Source organism: Carlito syrichta, unplaced genomic scaffold (genome assembly GCF_000164805.1).
Source record: "Carlito syrichta isolate Samal-C Ts95f unplaced genomic scaffold, Tarsius_syrichta-2.0.1 Scaffold301908, whole genome shotgun sequence".
Taxonomy (NCBI): Eukaryota; Metazoa; Chordata; class Mammalia; order Primates; family Tarsiidae; genus Carlito; species Carlito syrichta.
The window spans coordinates 470,071-487,815 of record NW_007246004.1 but is presented as its reverse complement, the minus strand read 5'-3'; the positions used below and the strand labels follow the sequence as shown (position 1 = coordinate 487,815).

The window sequence follows — 17,745 nt, the reverse complement described above, 5'->3', positions numbered from 1 at the left end:
TTTGTCATCAGGCGGGCCTCCAAGGCTGGCTCCCAACATGAAACATAGTGTAGAAGTTTAAAACCCAGGACTAGAAAGAGGTGAGGTCTAAAAAACAAGTGGGAATCACATGACTGCCTAATGGATGTGAAGACTAAAGTCAGGGTCATTTTTTGCCCTGATAGACATGAATGGAAAATTTTCATTAATACCATACAGACAGCAAACACAACCAAGTGATACATTACACCAATACCAAAGAGTGCTACCATACTCATTTCTGATTAATAATTACTCTAGACAAAATTAATTCTTGGCATTGTAAATTTTACTAATTCTTAAAATGAAGTGATTTTTAAAAATTTGCAAAGCTTACACGTTTTCCCTGTTTTCTATTTTCTTTAACAACTTCAATTTCACACTTTAGCAGTGAAGAAAAACAATAGAAACATACACTACCTGTAAATTATCTTGTATTTTCCATCTCGTCCTTTGTCTGATAAGGCAACCTCGTAACTGTAGGGGAGGGAAAGACCACTGTGGGGTCCACACGAAACACCAAGAGGGGGAGCCCAGGACAACACAACTGTTCTGGCCTGAATATTAGAAACCTGAGGAAGAAAAACATGAGACAATATTCAAATCCATTTCACAAGGATCAGACACTATTTCTTCCAATAACTTTTTTGTAATTTTATCAGTGGCTTAAAACTGGCTCAGAGTTCATTCGAGGTGAACTATTTTAATTATGACCAAAGACTTCCCATACGGTGCTCTTCTGTAAAAGTCTTGATGTCCAAAAATGGCTCCTGCAACATCTGTCCCTACGATGTAAACTTTCATCCAAGTCCAGTGCAATTTGAATTCAGTCTTCCAGAAAGTAAAATAATCAGCCATGTTTGGAAACATTTTTTTAAGGTGAACAGTTTCATGTGAGATTTCAATGATCTACATGGTGGCCACATCAGTATGTGGAAGGAGCCATATCTGCAGGTACTCTCTGGTGACCTCCAAGCTTTGTTTGGTGTCAATTATTCTTCAAAGCTAATACCTTGCAAACTGAGTCCCTTGAAGTCCCGCAGATTCCCAGGAGAAGCCAAGGGGTGAGAGCTGGAACCAAGGACTGGGTCCACAAGGTTCATGTGTGTGGAAGTGGATATGTGCCACCTCTCCAAGCTCTGCTCTTATTTTTGGGGTTTGATCTCTCAGCTTTAGACTTCATTTGAACAAAGCCCTCTGGGCCTTAAAATACCCTAACTTACTCACACTCACTCGGTGCTCACTGAGGCGTGTTCCACACTGTCTCCCAGAGGCCCCCCAAGGCCTGAGCCCTAGCTGGCCACAGCAGCAACCTGGTCATCAGCAGATGCTGTTCTGGCTTCCTTCCCTTCCCTGTCACGGTTCCCCAGTCTCTAACAGGGGCTTCCCAGCTCACCTCTCTAGACGAACTATCTGCACTCAAATCTTGTTTACGGAGGCTGCCTCTGGAGAAACCCAACCTAAAGCATTCTAATTTTCTAAAGGTTATTTTATTGCTATTGGATATTGATCTGGACAGCATATTACAGCAAACTAAAAGCAAACAAATAAGACAACATAGATGCTAAAGCTTAATGTTCACAAAGGCATTATAGCTGTAGATGACTAGAGCGGTAATGGAGATGTCAATGATTCATTCCTACCTTTCTTCTTCAATTTTTGTCACTATCTAATAAAGATTACTAAACTTAATGAGGTTACTCAAATGCTTCAAATACACAAATCAATATGGAAAATGACTGCTGAGTCTCCCGTTTCAGCCTGTCACTCATGACATTTCCAGCAGAGATCCCTCCATAGCATTTCTGTTCCATACTGATGTAGCATCATGACACAGTTAGCCAATCATTTAGTCAGATTCCCACTCATCCTTCAAGACCCCAGCTGGATGTCATCGCCTCCAAGCAGTCTCTGTAAAGCATCTCACCCACCATCACTCCTCTACACACTATAGAGCCCTGTGGATACTGCTATCATTGCTATCATGTCTACGGTCCTTTTCCACCTCTCCCACTAGACTGTGAAACGTCCTAAGGACAAGGCTCAAATTATATAAACTGTGAATAGTAGTTGCCTAGTCAATGTTTATTGACTGAAAAATAAAAATCGAAGAAAATAAGATAGTCTGAGTTTCTGACACAGATGAACCAGTGGACAGGAGACTAGTCCTGCACATCTCTTTTTGCTATGGCGCTAGCAGGTCCTCTCCCCCACTCGCCTGTACCACACTGCTGTCACCACCCCTTCAGGACACTGTTTTTTCTCACGCCCCAAGACTTAGCATCTGGCCTTTCTACTTTCTTGGCTTTAACAAACTTCTTTTAAACCTAGCTCAAATGCTGCCTTTGTTTATTCACTTAGTCATCATGCCTCACCCTGCCAAAGGTTGTGGATACAAAGCTGATTAAGGTACAATCTTTGGCCTTAGGGAATCTCGATCTCTTGAAGAGAGAAAGGAATGTGAGGGGCCTCTTGGGAGATGTACTAGCACAAAGGAACCCTACGAGCTCTGAGACTGATTCAGAAAAGGTTTCTGCACTGTCTTTCCAGACGCCTTGGTCGCAATCACTGTCTTTCGTGCTCTTGTCATGTTTTCCTGGCACCTATATTTGGTGCTTATTTCATTACACTGAGCAGTCCTTGGATACTTGGGTTGTTTTCCTGCTTAGATTTTAAGACAGCATTTCTATCATACACCCATGTATTTGCTGAATTCCTTCACATAGCATTGATGGGAATCCTTACCTTAGGATATATTTTAGTATAAAGAGTTCAGCTTATAAGACAAAAAAAAAAAAAAAAAGGCTGATCAGGTACTGGGAAACATTCTATCAAGGTGATAAATGGCTCCTTTGCGCAATTCCAGGACAAAGTATGTAGTGACACTGATTCTGTGAATGGTGGTGTGAAACAGCTCAAATGCCAGTCCTCCAGATACTAAACAAGCATCCATAAATCCACATCCTTGTAAACTCTACTTTTTATGTCAGTTACTTCAAATTTACTTTTTTTCCTTTAGGACTTGGTTACATTACTACTTAACTGAACAGAGATGTACAACACTTGAAGCAGCAAATAAAATAATGTTCACCTTTCCCCTAGATTCCCTAAGCAAGCCTGCAGGAGGCAAAAATGCCATTGGAACACAGGTGTTCATGGAAATGCATTCTTTCACTATGTCAGCCTATCAGAAACACACCTGGAGAACTCAGCAACCTTTCAAAGGACAGGGGCTTCTGCAAATTCCTTCCTGGAGCTAAGCAGCCTGATGCCCAGATTACAAAGATCCAGAGCCAACTCCCCACTTGTGCTCCTGCTCCCTCCTCTTCACTGACTCCTGGTCTCAGGCTTGCTTCCTTAGGCAAAGGAACCCTGAGAGAAGAGCGCTTAGTCTCTGTTAGGACTTGAAACTCACTTCCACTTTGAGGCCAATTCCAGGAAATGACTACATGGTACCTTTCAAGAAAGTATCCCTCTCACTAGAGGTGGTTATTCTGAGTGTCCCAGGAAGTGATGCCCTCATGAGAGCTTTGGGACTCTGGGCACGTTGAGTTCAAAGAGCGACTATATTCACACATGGCCTTCATACTGCAAATCTCTCTCTGTGTTGAGACCTTTTCACCAGCAGTGAACACCTAAATTAACTAGAGCACAGCTAGTCTTATCATCACAGCAATCATCATGGCTGCTGCCCCTTCCCCCTCACCGCAAAAAAAGTTTAGAAGGCATTAAGAGGACTTCCTGATGTTCAACTAATCTACCATAACTAGAGGTCAACCTCCTCTGTAACGGTGATTAAAATGGTGATTTCTAGCTATGAAATTACTGGACAAGGTGCAATCTGATATTTGTTTTTGCACTAGCTATATGAAAGTCTGTTGTGTAGGTTACTAGCATGTATCTGCATATGAATCATTTAAACTAACTGCTTTCAAGTACCTTGAAGGACTCATAAAATCACTACCTACTTCTAAATGGTCACATCTGGTTAGAAATCACTCTTGTCTATGTATTTATTAAATACAGATTCCAACTTGAGAGCAGCTGTCATATGTATGTATGTCATATGTATGTCTACATATAAGAACATTATAACACTGAACTATCTTGCAGCTATATGATATGTAATCCTCAGCTCTCTTTCTCCTTGCACCTTCTCTCCAGTTCATACTAATCTATAAAATTTTACAATTTTCATACTCAGAGTTTGTTATATGTAAATAATATTCATTTCAGATTAGAAACATCATTCTTGGGGTTATTGCTTCTTTCGGGTTCAAAAATACTTCTTTGTAGCTAGTTGCTTCTAAATTTGGTCTGGCCTTTGGACTTAACTATGTGGAGGCCTACTGATTTAATTCAGGAATACACTAAGGAAATATCACCACAAAAACACTGAGTTTACTTCTAAAGTACCATCATGAGAAACAACATCACAAAGGAAGATAAATGCAATAGGAAAAGGTCAAAGAAAAAGTATACTTGGATCTCAGATCACAATCAATTGTTTTTACAGCTCCTTAAGTGCTAAGAACCTCCTATCTGTTTCCAGATATACTGCTGTTTATCTTTCAAGTAATTGCTTCTTACAGGGGAAGTGTTCCTCTCAGGTCAGTTTACTTAAACTGGAACCTGGCAAATCAATAGTTTCAACAAGCTAAACATTAGTGGATGGAAACAATGCAGAACCACAATTCCAGGTTACGTTTATTTATATCCTGAAAATAAACAGCCCGCCACTCTATGGGAGACTACATTTAGCAACACCATCAGAGAAGATTAGACCGTTTGGCTGGAGGGGCTGGTTAATTCCTAAGCCACTTAGGATAATTTCAAGTTCATCTTTCTGGCACAGCTGTGGCTATACCAGTGAAGTCTCCATGGCTCCTAACTGCAACAGTCCCAGAACAAACACCTAGCATATTTGTGTACCGTTTTAATTAAGTTAACTATGTATTTGGATCTTTTTGGTATTTGAGTCTCTGAAGAGTACTTGTTCGATTCAGTGTGCCCAAAGTTCTAGAAAGGTGACTAGAATCCCCAAATACTAGGTATTATTTCTATACCTAAATCATCTGCAAGATCTCAAAGAAAAGTATATGCCTTCTATTTAGAGATGCTACCAAATATGGCTGAAAGAAAAATAAAATTAAGAATAACAATCCTTTTTATAATTATGTGCCCCACTTTCTACAGCTCTGCTTCTTTCTGTGGAAGATGGCCTGACACTTTTCCTTCCCATTTCAGAATGTAGCAAGGAGTTTCACCTTTGTTTAATGATATGCTTTGAACTATAGAAATATACTCCATTCCAAGTATTTTCTTTTTTCCTTAGAGGTAGGATCTCTCTGTACCCTAGGCTGGAGTGCAGTGGCATAATAGCACACTGCAGCCTCAAACTCATGGTCTCAGGCAATTTTCCCGCCTCGGCCTTCCAAGTAGCTGGGACTATAATAAGTGTGTGTTACCACACTTGGCTAATTTCTAAAATTTTTTTAGAGATAGGATCTCACTATGTGCCCAGGCTGGTCTTGAACTCCTGACATCAAGTGACCCTCCTGCCCGCCTCCCGATAGCTAGGATCACAAGTATGAGCCACTGAGTCTGGTCCTTCCAAGTATTCTATGAATAGTACATAATTTACTTCTCAGTCCAATGTGGTATACATTATTTCCTACCTTTCAAAGACGAAGAAACTGAGGCACAGGGAGATTTTGTAACTTATCTAAGGTCAAAAAAAAACAATTAATAGCCATGCTAGGTCCCAGTCCAGACAGTCAGGTTGCAAGCACAGGCCGGCTCCCTTCCAGGCTGCTTGCTGCCTTGTACTCTGACTGAGCCCTATCCTCTGGGGCTGAGTAGCCTCAAGGCAGTTGTTCCACCTGCCAGAATCTAGCTACAGCCACTGCAGTTGGCCACACATCACTCAGCAAACATCTATTAAGGGCTCACTATGTGCCAAGGACGGTGCTATGTATCGGAGACACAAAGGTCAGCAAGACACAATCACAAAGGCGAACTTTAGAGAGAAAAGGGGTAGGAGACAGAAAAGAAACCACATAGCTTTCTGGGCTAGGAAGGAAGGAAGATTTATGGAAATTGGAGCAGTGTGGTGGGCAGAAAAATGACACCCAAAGAAGTCCACATTCTAGTCCTAGGAACCTATGAATACATTGCCTTACATGATGAAAGGAACTTTGCAGGTGTTAAGAATCTTGTGAGGGGAGGCTATCCCAAACTATCCTGCTGGGCCCAATGTCCTTCCAAGTGACAGAGGGAAGCAGGGGAGTCAGAGTCAGACAAGGACACATGACAGTGGAGGCAGAAGTCAGAGGGTTGTGCCTGCTGACTTAAAGGACAGAAGGGGACGCGAACTGAGGGACACAGGCTGCCACAAGACACTGGACAAGGCAAGGAAACAGATGATCTCCCAAGCCTCCAGAAAAAAATGCAGCCCAGCCAGACACACTGTGGCCTTTCTGGCCTCTAGAACTTTATGATAATAAATATGTATTGTTTTAAGTCACTCAATTTGTGGTCACTCGTTACAGCAGCAATGGGAAACTAACACAAGTGGACAGGAAGAGAAGCTGTTTTGCTTACATACAAAAGCAGAGGCCAGAAGCGAGCACAGCACTCCTGAGAACTTCCCTGGTCTGGTATGTCTTCTGCTCAGGCAACTGGGGCACACTTGGGCTGCCACCAGAGACCCAGACCCAGAAGATGGTCAGTACCCATTCACCACACACATCCTGGTGAAGTAACTGCATACAGAGATGCCCACTTCCTATCAGGTGATTTTCACCAAACTTCTTAAAAGTCAGGATGCCCCGTTTTGGTAAGTCCAAGTCTCAATGTTAAAAAGAGCATCAGGCTGAGCACGGTGGCTCAGGCCTGTCATCCCAGCACTTTGGGAGGCCGAGGCAAGAGGACTGTCTGAGTCCGGGGGTTTGAGACCAGCCTGGGCAACTTGGTGAGACCTTGTCGCTACAAAAAATTTAAAAAAAAAAAAAAAAAAGGAGGCTGAGGCGAAAGGATTGCCTGAGCCTATGGGCCCGAGACTAGCCTGGGCAACGTGGTGAGTCCTCGTCTCTACAATAAATCCAAAAATTAGCCGGGTGTGGTAGTGCGAGCCTGTAGTTTGGCTCCTTGGAAGGTTGAGGTAGAAGGATCGCTGAAGCCCAGCAGGTCGACACTGGAGTGGCAGTGGCTGTGAGTGTGCCACCGCGCTCCAGCCTGGGCAATGAAGTGAGACTCCGACTCAAAAAAAAAAAAAAGAGCACCAGACAGAAATGTTGACCTACAGACCCTTAACAACTAGAGTCTGTGACTGCTTGAGACTTGTTTCCACCTCTTGAAAGGTTTCTGGCCTGCCATTGCCAAGCCTCGATAATGAGCTGTTTGCTTACACAGCAGAACAGACAGAGTTAGCTTTACGAGACTAAGGAGAACTCCTAGCTCTGTTCACTCTATCGGTACCCATCTCAACCATGCTGATGTGAAAATGGTATCTTCTGACAGAACTTCTAACCCCAAGGCCATTTTAGAAGGTTGCAGGAGGGTTGGGAGCAAGAATGGAGTCCAGGTGAGCTGGCTGGCCCTGCAGACTGGCTGCTATCCTGTGGCATTTACCCAAGCGAATTCTCCAGGCCTGGCCCTCTGCCCAGCAGACACAGACACTCAGTCTAGTTGGTATATCAAAGGCAGTCAGACTCAGGAATGCTAAAACCAACTATAAGGCTTGTAGAATCAGATACATAAAACCAGGTCACCAAATAATAGTTCATAAGGATAACATTATCTGGTAGATTAGTACCATCGACCTGCCTCACATATTTCTCTCCGTTGCCTACATGGAAGCCAAATTCTCTAAAGGCTACTATGGGGTACCAAATAAGAACAAGCGGAGTCAGCTGCATGACCCAAGGGTCTGAAGGCCCTGGGCTCTGAGACGCCAACTCTCCATATGGGGCCTGAACTGCCTGGCCAGGCTGAGACGGCAGGGCCAGGATCCATCTGCTTCTGTAGCCAAACAGTCCTTTTCTCCAAATACTCTAAGTCTTCCGATGACACTCTGGCCATATCACACCTTACATCACAGCCACTTAGAAAAAGCCTGTCCCATCTGCCCTGCTCCAAAAACCATAAAGATTAAGCGCCTAATAAGTGCTGAATCAAAAAAAAGGACCCATGCATCTAAGCACTGCTTTTATCTTGCCAGAGTCACATCACCCTCAAGAAACATAGCTTCTGCGACTTCTGCAGTAGAGATGTGACAAGGAGTATCTGAAAAGAGCACTGTGTGCACACACCTGACTGAGACAGGACCATGAACCTCTGTGGCCACACCTGGGGCGATGGGCTGACCAGTTCTCTGCCCTCTCTCTGAAGACGACACCCTGTTTTCCGTATGGGCTTTTCTTCTTCCTGCTACCCTATAAACGCGAGCTTTTCCCATGCTTCTGCTCTCAAGCCTTTCATAACCTCGCCCCATCCCCACGCCGAAAGCTATCACCCTCTCCGACAACCCTGTCACTCCGATGCAAGTGACCTCACAGTAACTCATTTCCCTTTCTCCACAGCACTCACCTGCCATACACTTCCGACTGCCCACACACGACCTTTCGGGAAGCCCTGCCAGAAAGATGAAAAGGTCACATGCCCAAGGATGGCACTGAGGACACAGGAGGGACAGGTGTGAACCTGTGCAAGGGGCCCTTCTGCAGGTTACTGGGAAACACCCCGATATGAGGAATGGGGAACAGTGCATTAAGGACAACAGCAGAAGTGCATGGACAACACGGTGGCTCTGGGGTAGAACCCGGGGCACTAAATACGTACTATGTGGAGCACACCACTTGATGGGCATAGACAGCTGCCAAGGGAGAACAGGGGTCCCCAACCCCCAGGCCACGGGCCACAACTGGTCCATGGTCTGTTAGGAGCCGGGTCACACGGCAGGAGGTGGGCAGGCAAGCAAAGCTTCCATCTGTATTTGCAGCCATTTCCATAACTCACATGACCGCCTGAGCTCCTCTTCCTGTCAGATCAGCAGCGGCATTAGATTCTCCTAGGAGCACAAACCCTACCGTGAGCTGTGCATGTGAGGGATCTAGGTCGCGTACTCCTTAGGAGAATCTAATGCCTGATGATACGAGGTAGAGCTGAGACAGTGATGCCAGTGCTGGGAGTGGCTGCAAATATAGGTTAATATTAGCAGTGAGGTTTGACTGCACAGAGACCAAAATAAATCCCTTGCAGACTTACATCAAAACAATAATTTCACAATTATTTCATGATATATCCCAATGTAATAATAGAAATAAAGTACACAATAGATGTAATGCACTTAAATCATCCTGAAACCATTTCCCCACACCACTCTCCATCCGTGGAAAAATTGTCTTCCATAAAACTGATCCCTGATGCCAAAAAGGCTGGGGACCACTGTCTTAGAAGAAGCAATTCCCTAAAGGAGGCATCTAAATCTGAAGCCCAGCTCTCCATGACTCTCAATATCTAGGAAGTCAGAACACCTTATTCCACCTCTGGAGTAGCTTTAGCCCATCCTGGCCACATCTGGCACCGCCACCCCAATTCTGACACCCATGGCCTCTCCTCAGCACTACAACTGTAGACGCCTAACACTCTCTCCTGCCCCACCACCACTCCAGCTCATCTGTCCACCGCTTGGCCATCCCGAAATGCAGCCCTGACCACATAATGTCTTGGCTCAAAACCTGCCCCTTACAGAGTAAGCACTGACTCCGCCCAGCATGACACCTAGGCTTCCACGAATGCCCTGTCATGCCCATCCCCCAACACACCTTGTGTCTTTAGGCTTAGACAAACTCAACTATGTACCTTGAGGCATGTTTGGACTCCTCTGTGGAAAAGCCTCAGTATTTGAAACACACAAAGAATCAACGTTTCCCAATTCAGTTAGAAAACACTCCAAAGAACTCTGGCTCTCTAATCTCACATGAAAGGCTGAATCAACATTCTGAAGTTTTCACTTGGATTTCAAAGCACCTGGCAAAATTGAACTGAAAACCTTACAATATCACCACTCCTACAGGTTTTTGTTCTTACCATTGCTGCCAATGTGTTCTAGACTTATTTTACTCAGTTAATATTTAAATATCTTTTTAAAATTACCTGGAAGAATTATTGGAATTACTAAGGTTTTCAAAATTAATACGTTTACACAGGCTAAAAAAAAGTTACCAAAACTGTTCTGTAGATCTGAGAATGAGAAAAAAATGCTTCCTTGGAAGTTGGCAAGAATATCTAATTGCATCCAGAATACCTAAATAAAGACAGCATTTCAGTGGATTGTGACTACACAGAGGACTGCTGTTCTATATTTTCATGCTCCATTAATAACTGAACACTATTTCATAGCTGATGAATAGTCTGCAATGGGAGGGGGGCCCTTCTGCTTACCTACTGTGTGGTGAAAGAAAAGCACATTTGAAACACTTTAAAATGTGTCATTTATGCTGAGAAATCCAGAAGACATACCTGTGGTTTCTCTATTCCCGAAAGAATGTCTTGCACCCTCTTTACTTCCAACTCATACTCTGTATTGCAAAAAAAGAAAAAAGGAAAATACCATTAGAAGGCAATAAGGTTGTGAAGTTCCTTCCCCAAGGCCTTTTAACTAGGGTTATCATTAAATTGATTTCCCGTTACCACAAGTTTTTGGAATTATAAATGTGATAAAGAAAATCAGGAACAAGGATCTCTTTGGTATAGGGGTTTCACTTGCCACTGTATAGTTTTAAGCAGCCACAATGTTAGCGAGATTAACACAGAGTTCTGTTTAACAATTCAACAGGCAACAGACAAGAAAGGGTCCTGAGAAGGGCACGTGGAGAGACCAGCGAAGAGATGAGGTTGAAGAGACAAGGGTTAATCCACGGCAATCACATTGTCTAGTTAAAATTTTATGAGAAATAATTTATTTGCACTCAAGAGTTTAAGTTTGATGGGCATCCACTGAAGTGTTTAAGTGGAGTGACGTGATCTTATTTTGAGCTTGAGACAACCTGCTAGGCTTCTGCGTGAACAACGGACCAAAGGAAGGTAAGCATGGGAGCAGAAAGAGTAGTCTGCGTGTTGCTGCAGTGTCGCAGGCAAAGACTGGGGTTGCCTGGGCTGGAGTGGGAGTGAAGATGGTGAGAGGACAGCTTCAGAGGGACAGGTGCCGAAGGACCGGATGCCACGGGCAAGGGCAAGGAAGGGGAAGAGCCAAGGATGAATCCTACTTTTGGCTTGATCAAGTGGCTAGAAGATGGTTTCTTTTAGTAAGATAGGGAAATGGTCTGCTTTGGGATGGGATGAGACTTAGGTTTTAAGAGAAAGGGGAAACGTGCTTGGAATGGAGAAGATGGGGTGGGAAGCACGTGTACCCAAAAGGAGGAATGACAGAATTTAAACGGAAGAGCCTCTCATTTGTTAGAGAAGCCTCTGGGTGTTCACAGCAGGACTGATGGAATCTGATTCTGAGTTCACGGTAGATTCCATTTAACCGTTCACTCAAGCTTACAAACGAAACAATATATATACGACTACCAGGACATTTCATGTGTGGTGGGGAGGGGGCAGGGGAATGGGTGCCAACAGGCGAGTGTAGTGCCTTGTGGCTGGTGCTGTGGGCAAGGTGACCCAAGAAGGGCAGCTGAGAAGGCTCCTAAGAGTAGCCTCTAGCCCCCTACAGATGAGCAGGCCCTTGGCGGGAAGGGAGGAGGGGGACATGGGGGTGAGCGTGGGTCAGCAAGCTCCGCTCTTCAGAGCGATTCGTCCTTATTGTTCAGATCTCATCTCAAATTGGTCTCTTCTGGAAGTCCCACCTCAACCCCTGCCCCAGCCTCATTCCTGTTACTTTCATATCCTGTTGCCTTATCAATTATAAAAATCTGAAAATAATTCTCATTTCTTTGTTTCCTCACTTATTATTGGTCTTTCCTACTAAAATATAAGCTTTCTTTAAAACATAAGCTTCAGGAAGGCAGAAATACTATAGGTCTGAAGCAGGTAAATTTTTTTCACAGAGAACCAGATCATTGTGGGTGTGGGGATGTGTGTGTGTGTGTGTGTGTGTGTTGGAGTCTCACTCTGTTGCCCAGGTTGGAATGCTGTGGCACAATCATGGCTCACCACAGCTTCGACCTCTTGGGTTCAGGCAAGCCTCCCAACTCAGCCTCCCAAGTAGCTGGAACTACAGGAGTGTGCGACCACACCTGACTAATTTTTTTATTTTTTGTAGAGACAAGGTCCCACTATGTTGCCTGGGCTGGTCTCAGACTCCTGGGTTCAAACAATCCTCTCTCCTCAGCCTCCCAAAGTGCTGAGATTACAGGTGAGAATCACTGCACCTGACCAAGAACTAGATAAATAATATTTTAAACTTTGCAGATCCCATGTAGGTCTCTTACATACTCTTTCTTTTTGTTTTCATAACCCTTTACAATGTAATAACCACCATCTTAGTCTGTACAAAAGCAGGCTACAGGGCAGGCTGTAGTCTGCCGATTCCCACCCCCACCACCGCCACCAAGGACATGGTCACCAGCTGCTCACACAGTTCTTGCTTGTTCAGAGCTCAACAGATTTTTCTTGACTAAGCCAGTGAACAAAATATGCATTTAAAAATAATAAAACTTCTAGCTGGCATTTCCCTAAACTTCACAAGGATGAATTCCTCATTTTTCCCCCTTGTGTTCTGTTTAATAGAACTTATTTACCTTAGTGCTGACAAGAGAAATAGATAGGCAAGTGGCAATATCATAGTTTGAAAACCTGCAAGCTTTTAAAAGAAAACCCATATTCAAAACAACCAAATGTCACAAGTCCATTTATATCCACGTACACATTTAAGATACAGATAACAGATCAGACATGGTGACTCATGACTGTAATCCCAGCACTATGGGAGGCTGAGACACGAGGATCCCTTGAGGCAAGAAGTTCGAGACCAGCCTAGGCAACAAAGCAAGATTCTGACTCTACAAAAAATTTTAAAAATTTAGCCAAGGGTGGTGGAACATGCTGGTAGTCCCAGCTAATTGAAAGTCTGAGGAGGAAGGATGCCTTGAACCTAGAAGGTACTGGCCTCTCCAAAGAGTTGTGTAGAATCAGATGACTGATGAATTGTGCCACTGAACTACCATAGGTGACAGAGTGAGACCCTGCCTCCAATAAATAAGCAAACAAATAGTATCCATAAATCAAAAGTAGATATACCCTCACATTTTTGTTCTTTTTCTTTTAAAATTTATTGTATTTTAAAGATGTGGGATACAATTCAGGATTAGATATACAAGTGGGTCATCGTACAGGTAAAGTTTGGACCTATCTTTGGTACTCACTTTGCCAGGTTTGAGATTAGGTACCCTTATTAATGTTATATGTACCCCCCTTCCTGCAGTTTCTGGCTACTGTCAATCCCTTTCTTACAGTATTATGGTAAATGTTCAGGTTCCGCTTATGAGTGAGTACATATGGTACTCAATTCTTTGTTTCTGTGATAAATGAGTATGATAGACTCCAAATCCATCTAAGTTGCTGCAAGATCCATATGTTTGTCCTTCTTTATGGCTGTATAATATTCCATTGTGTATATGTACCACATTTTTAAAATCTAGTTCAGATTCAATGGGCAGCACGGTTGGTTCCATGTTTTTGCTATTGTGAATAGTGTTGCAATAAATATGTGCAGGTATCTTTTTTGTAGAACGACTTGAGTTTCTTCGGGTACATTCCCAAAAGGGGGACTGCTAGATCATAAGGAAGGTCAATTTCTAATTCTGATAGGAATTGCCACACTGTTTTTCAAAGAGGTTAAACTATTTTGCATTCCCACCAACAGTGTAGATTTTTCTCTGCATCCTCGCCAGCGTGTTTCTTGCTTTTTTTTTTGAGTTGAAGTCTCACTCTGTCACCCAGACTGAAGTGCAGTGGTCACTTCCAGCCACTGCAGCCTCGACCTGCTGGGCTCTGGCGATCCTTTCACTTCAGCCTTCCAAGTAGCTGGAACTACAGGCACGCACTACCACGCCTGGCTAATTTTTTTTTATTTATTTATTGTAGAGATGAGGTCTTGTCAAGTTGCCCAGGCGGGTCTCAAACCCGCCAGCTCAGGCAATCCACTTACCTCAGCCTCCCAAAGGGCTGGGATTACAGGCTGAGCCACCGAGCACAGCTGTTTTTTGCTTTATTAATGATGGCTATTCTTACTGGAGTTAGGTGGTATCTCAATGTGGTTCTGATTTGCATTTCTCTGATGATTAGTGATGCTAAGCATTTTTTCCTGTGTCTGCTGGCTGCTCAAATGTCTTCTTTTGAGAAGTGTCTATTCATTTCTTCTTTTTTTATGAGTAGGAGTCTCACTCTGTCACTCAGGCTGGAAGGCAGTGGCAAGCTCACGGTCACCCCAGCATCGACCTGCCGGGCTCCTGCAATCCTTCCGCCTCAACCTTCCAAGTAGTCGAAACTACAGGCAAGCGCTACCACACCCAGCTAATTTTTGATTTATTGTAGAGATGAAGTCTCACCCATTTGCCCAGGCTGGTCTCGAACACGCAGGCTCAGGCAATCTACTCACCTCGGGCCTCCCAAAGTGCTGGGATTACAAGTTGAGCCACTGAGCCCGCCCTATTCATGTCTTTTGCTCATTTTTTTAATGGGACTGTTTGAGTTTTTCCAGTAGGTACGTTTACCCTCACATTTTCTGGAAACCCCTATTAAGTAAACTATTAATACTATGTATCTCAAAAGTTATTTGCCAGTTTAAAAAAGCTCAAACCAAACAAAACGCAAGCACAGTCACAATAAATAAAGTGGTTCGATTGTTAAAGCCAACACTTTCTCAATTTCTGGTATTCTAGAGTTTGTAGGTCCCTGTGGTTTCAAACCACTCACAAAGTTACATTCAAACACTTCGCTGATGGAGTGAGCTGTTTCCTCCTGCCAGAATGGCACATTTGAGTTATCTTAGATGGGCAAGAAACCAGACTCTCTCCTTGGAACAATAAAGGCTTAGACTAGAACAACGATGATGTCCTGCTCAACACAGAAAGGAGGAAAGAATTAAAGAGATTTGAAAATAAAGATCCTAGCCGGGCTCAGTGGCTCAGCGTGTAATCCAAGCACTTTGGGAGGCTGAGGAGAGTGGATTGCCTGAGCCTGCGGGTTCAAGACCAGCCCAGGCAACTTGGCGAGACCTTGTCTCAACAATAAATCAAAAATTAGCCAGGCGTGGTAGTGCTCGCCTATAGTTCCAGCTACTTGGAAGGCTGAGGCGGAAGGATCGCTGGTGCACAGCAGGTTGATGCTGGGGTGGCCATGAGCATGCCACTGCACTCCAGTCTTGGCGACGGAGTGAGACTCCAACTCAAAAAGAAAACAACAACAAAAAAAAACAAGGAAAAGAAAAGAAAGATTCCTTATGACTATGCACTAGAGACTATAGTATGAAAATAACGGAGAGTTCAATTTCTTAACCAACTTATCTTCAACAAAGCCTCCACTAACGGTCACTGGGGAGAGGAGAACCTATTTAGTCGATGGTGCTGGGAAAACTGGCTAATCACATGCAGAAGATTGAAACAGGATCCCTATCTATGACCATACACAAAAATCAACTCTAAATGGATCAAAGACCTAAATGTAAAACCTAAAACTATAAAAACCTTAGAAAATGCAGAAGGCACCCTTATGGAAATTGGAGTTAGCAATCAATTCCTGATCAAAACCCCAAGTGCCCATACCATTAGAGATAAGATAGACACGTGGGACCTCATCAAACTGAAAAGCTTCTGCAAAGCAAAAGAAACCATCAAGAGAGCAATGAGATAGCCCCAGGATAGGAAAAATATTTGCCAACTGTATATCTGACAATGGCTAATATCCAGGATCTAAAAGAAACTCAAAGGAAAAAACAAACGCCCTATTAAAAAGTGGGCAAAATATAAGAATAAACACTTCTCAAAAGAAGACATACGAGCAGCCGACAGATACATGAAAAAATACTCAGCCTCACTAGTCAAAGAAATGCAAATTAAAACCACACTGAGATACCACCTAACTCCAGTCAGGATAGCCATCATCAATAATCAAAAAATAACAGAAGCTGGAGAGGATGTGGGGAAAAGGGAACACTTCTACACTGTTGGTGGTAGTGTAAACTAGTACAACCTCTGTGGAAAACAGTTTGGCGATTCCTAGAAGACCTAAAAATCAACCTTTTATATGACTCCACAATCCCCCTACTGAGAATATACCCGGAGGAACTCAAATCACTCTATGAAAAAGATACCTGCACATGCATATTTATTATAGCACTATTTACAATAACAAAAACATGGGACCAACCGTGCTGCCCATCAAAAGGGGACTAGATTTTTAAAATGTGGTACACATACACAATGAAACATTATGCAGCCATAAAGAAGGAAAAACTTATGAACTTCACAGCAACTTGGATGGACTCAGAGTCTACAATACTGAGTGATCTATCACAGGAACAAAGAACTGAGTACCACGTGTTCTCACTCATAGGTGGACCTTGAACAATTATCATAATACTGTAAGAAAGGGACTGTCAGTAGCTGGAAACTGCCAGGGGAGGGGGGCACACCTCATCAACAAGGGTACCCGCATTATGAACATCTGTATACCTGACCCTAAATTGTACTCCACATAATAAAAAGTTTAAAAAAAGAATACAGAGTTAAAAGAAGATGCTTTGTCTCACAAAAAACTGTAGCGTCCCCTCTCATTCTGCTTTCAAATACAGATGACAGAGGAAACAGTTATGCTTTTGACAGAAGTAAAAATGGGGAAGGAGGCTAGATTAGGAGGAAAAAAAGGCAGATCTGTCTAAAATAAAAAAGACCATGTGTCAGTTAAGAGCCAGAAACATAAGTGAAAGGTATCTCCTGAGATAAAAACGACTTCCAGAGAGAGGCCAGGGCCTTCCTTGTCTGCCTGCCTTTGATTGCTGCCATAGAAACGGACACTTCTGAGCACCTAGGTATGCACCGGGCTATGCATCATCCCTTCCTAACTTCTGCACCATCCTTTGCAAGATGCACACCCTTTGCCCCATTTTACAGCAGTGGGGGGGAATGATGTCTACTTAGTGGGTTCTATCTCCAGCGCTGGGCCTGATTCCTGTAGGTGTCTTTGTTGACTGAGGGATGGGGATGAAGACCGAATGAGGAAACTGAGGCTCTGAGGACACATGGGATTTGCCCAGGGCCACCAATCAAGTACATGGTTCCGAAGCAAGTAGAGTCTTTGACTGTAATATGATGAAATGATGAAGATCTGGGGGTCATGAGGGAGACAATGTGGAGAGAAAAGGGTCAGCACTGGTGGGGTGTTGGCTTTGAGGAGGACAGGAGAGAGAAGGCTGCCCAGGAGTCATTCCAAGTCCCACGAGAGGGTTTGTCATGCTGTTTTAACCTAGAAAAAAGTTGTCAAAACCACTGATCTGGGGAGAAGGTATGTGAAGAAAAAGAAGATTAGGAAAAAGTGAGCCAAGAGTGAAGCCAAATGAGCACAAGACTCTGGGAAGATAAATATAGAAGGGGCAGGCAGGCCGTGGGGAGGGAAGGCAGCGACAAAGCCATCACAACCCCTGCTGTGTCACTATCCTGTCACACTGGAGAAATGGGGTGGCCATCTCGGACAGAACTTCTGTCCTCTCTGAAGCATTTG

The 17,745-nt window shown here is 43.6% G+C and overlaps 1 protein-coding gene across 1 annotated transcript in view; it reads right to left on the bottom strand.

The window, feature by feature from the left end:
- The window catches only part of FNDC3B (fibronectin type III domain containing 3B), a 296,455-nt gene that overhangs the window by 100,598 nt on the left and 178,112 nt on the right, over positions 1–17,745 (bottom strand). The window contains exons 6-7 of the mRNA XM_008055647.1: positions 10,543–10,601; positions 439–590 (exon numbers count right to left, since the gene is read on the bottom strand). Of these exons, the coding sequence (XP_008053838.1) occupies positions 439–590; positions 10,543–10,601 (211 nt within the window). The remainder of the gene's footprint in view (positions 1–438; positions 591–10,542; positions 10,602–17,745) is intronic.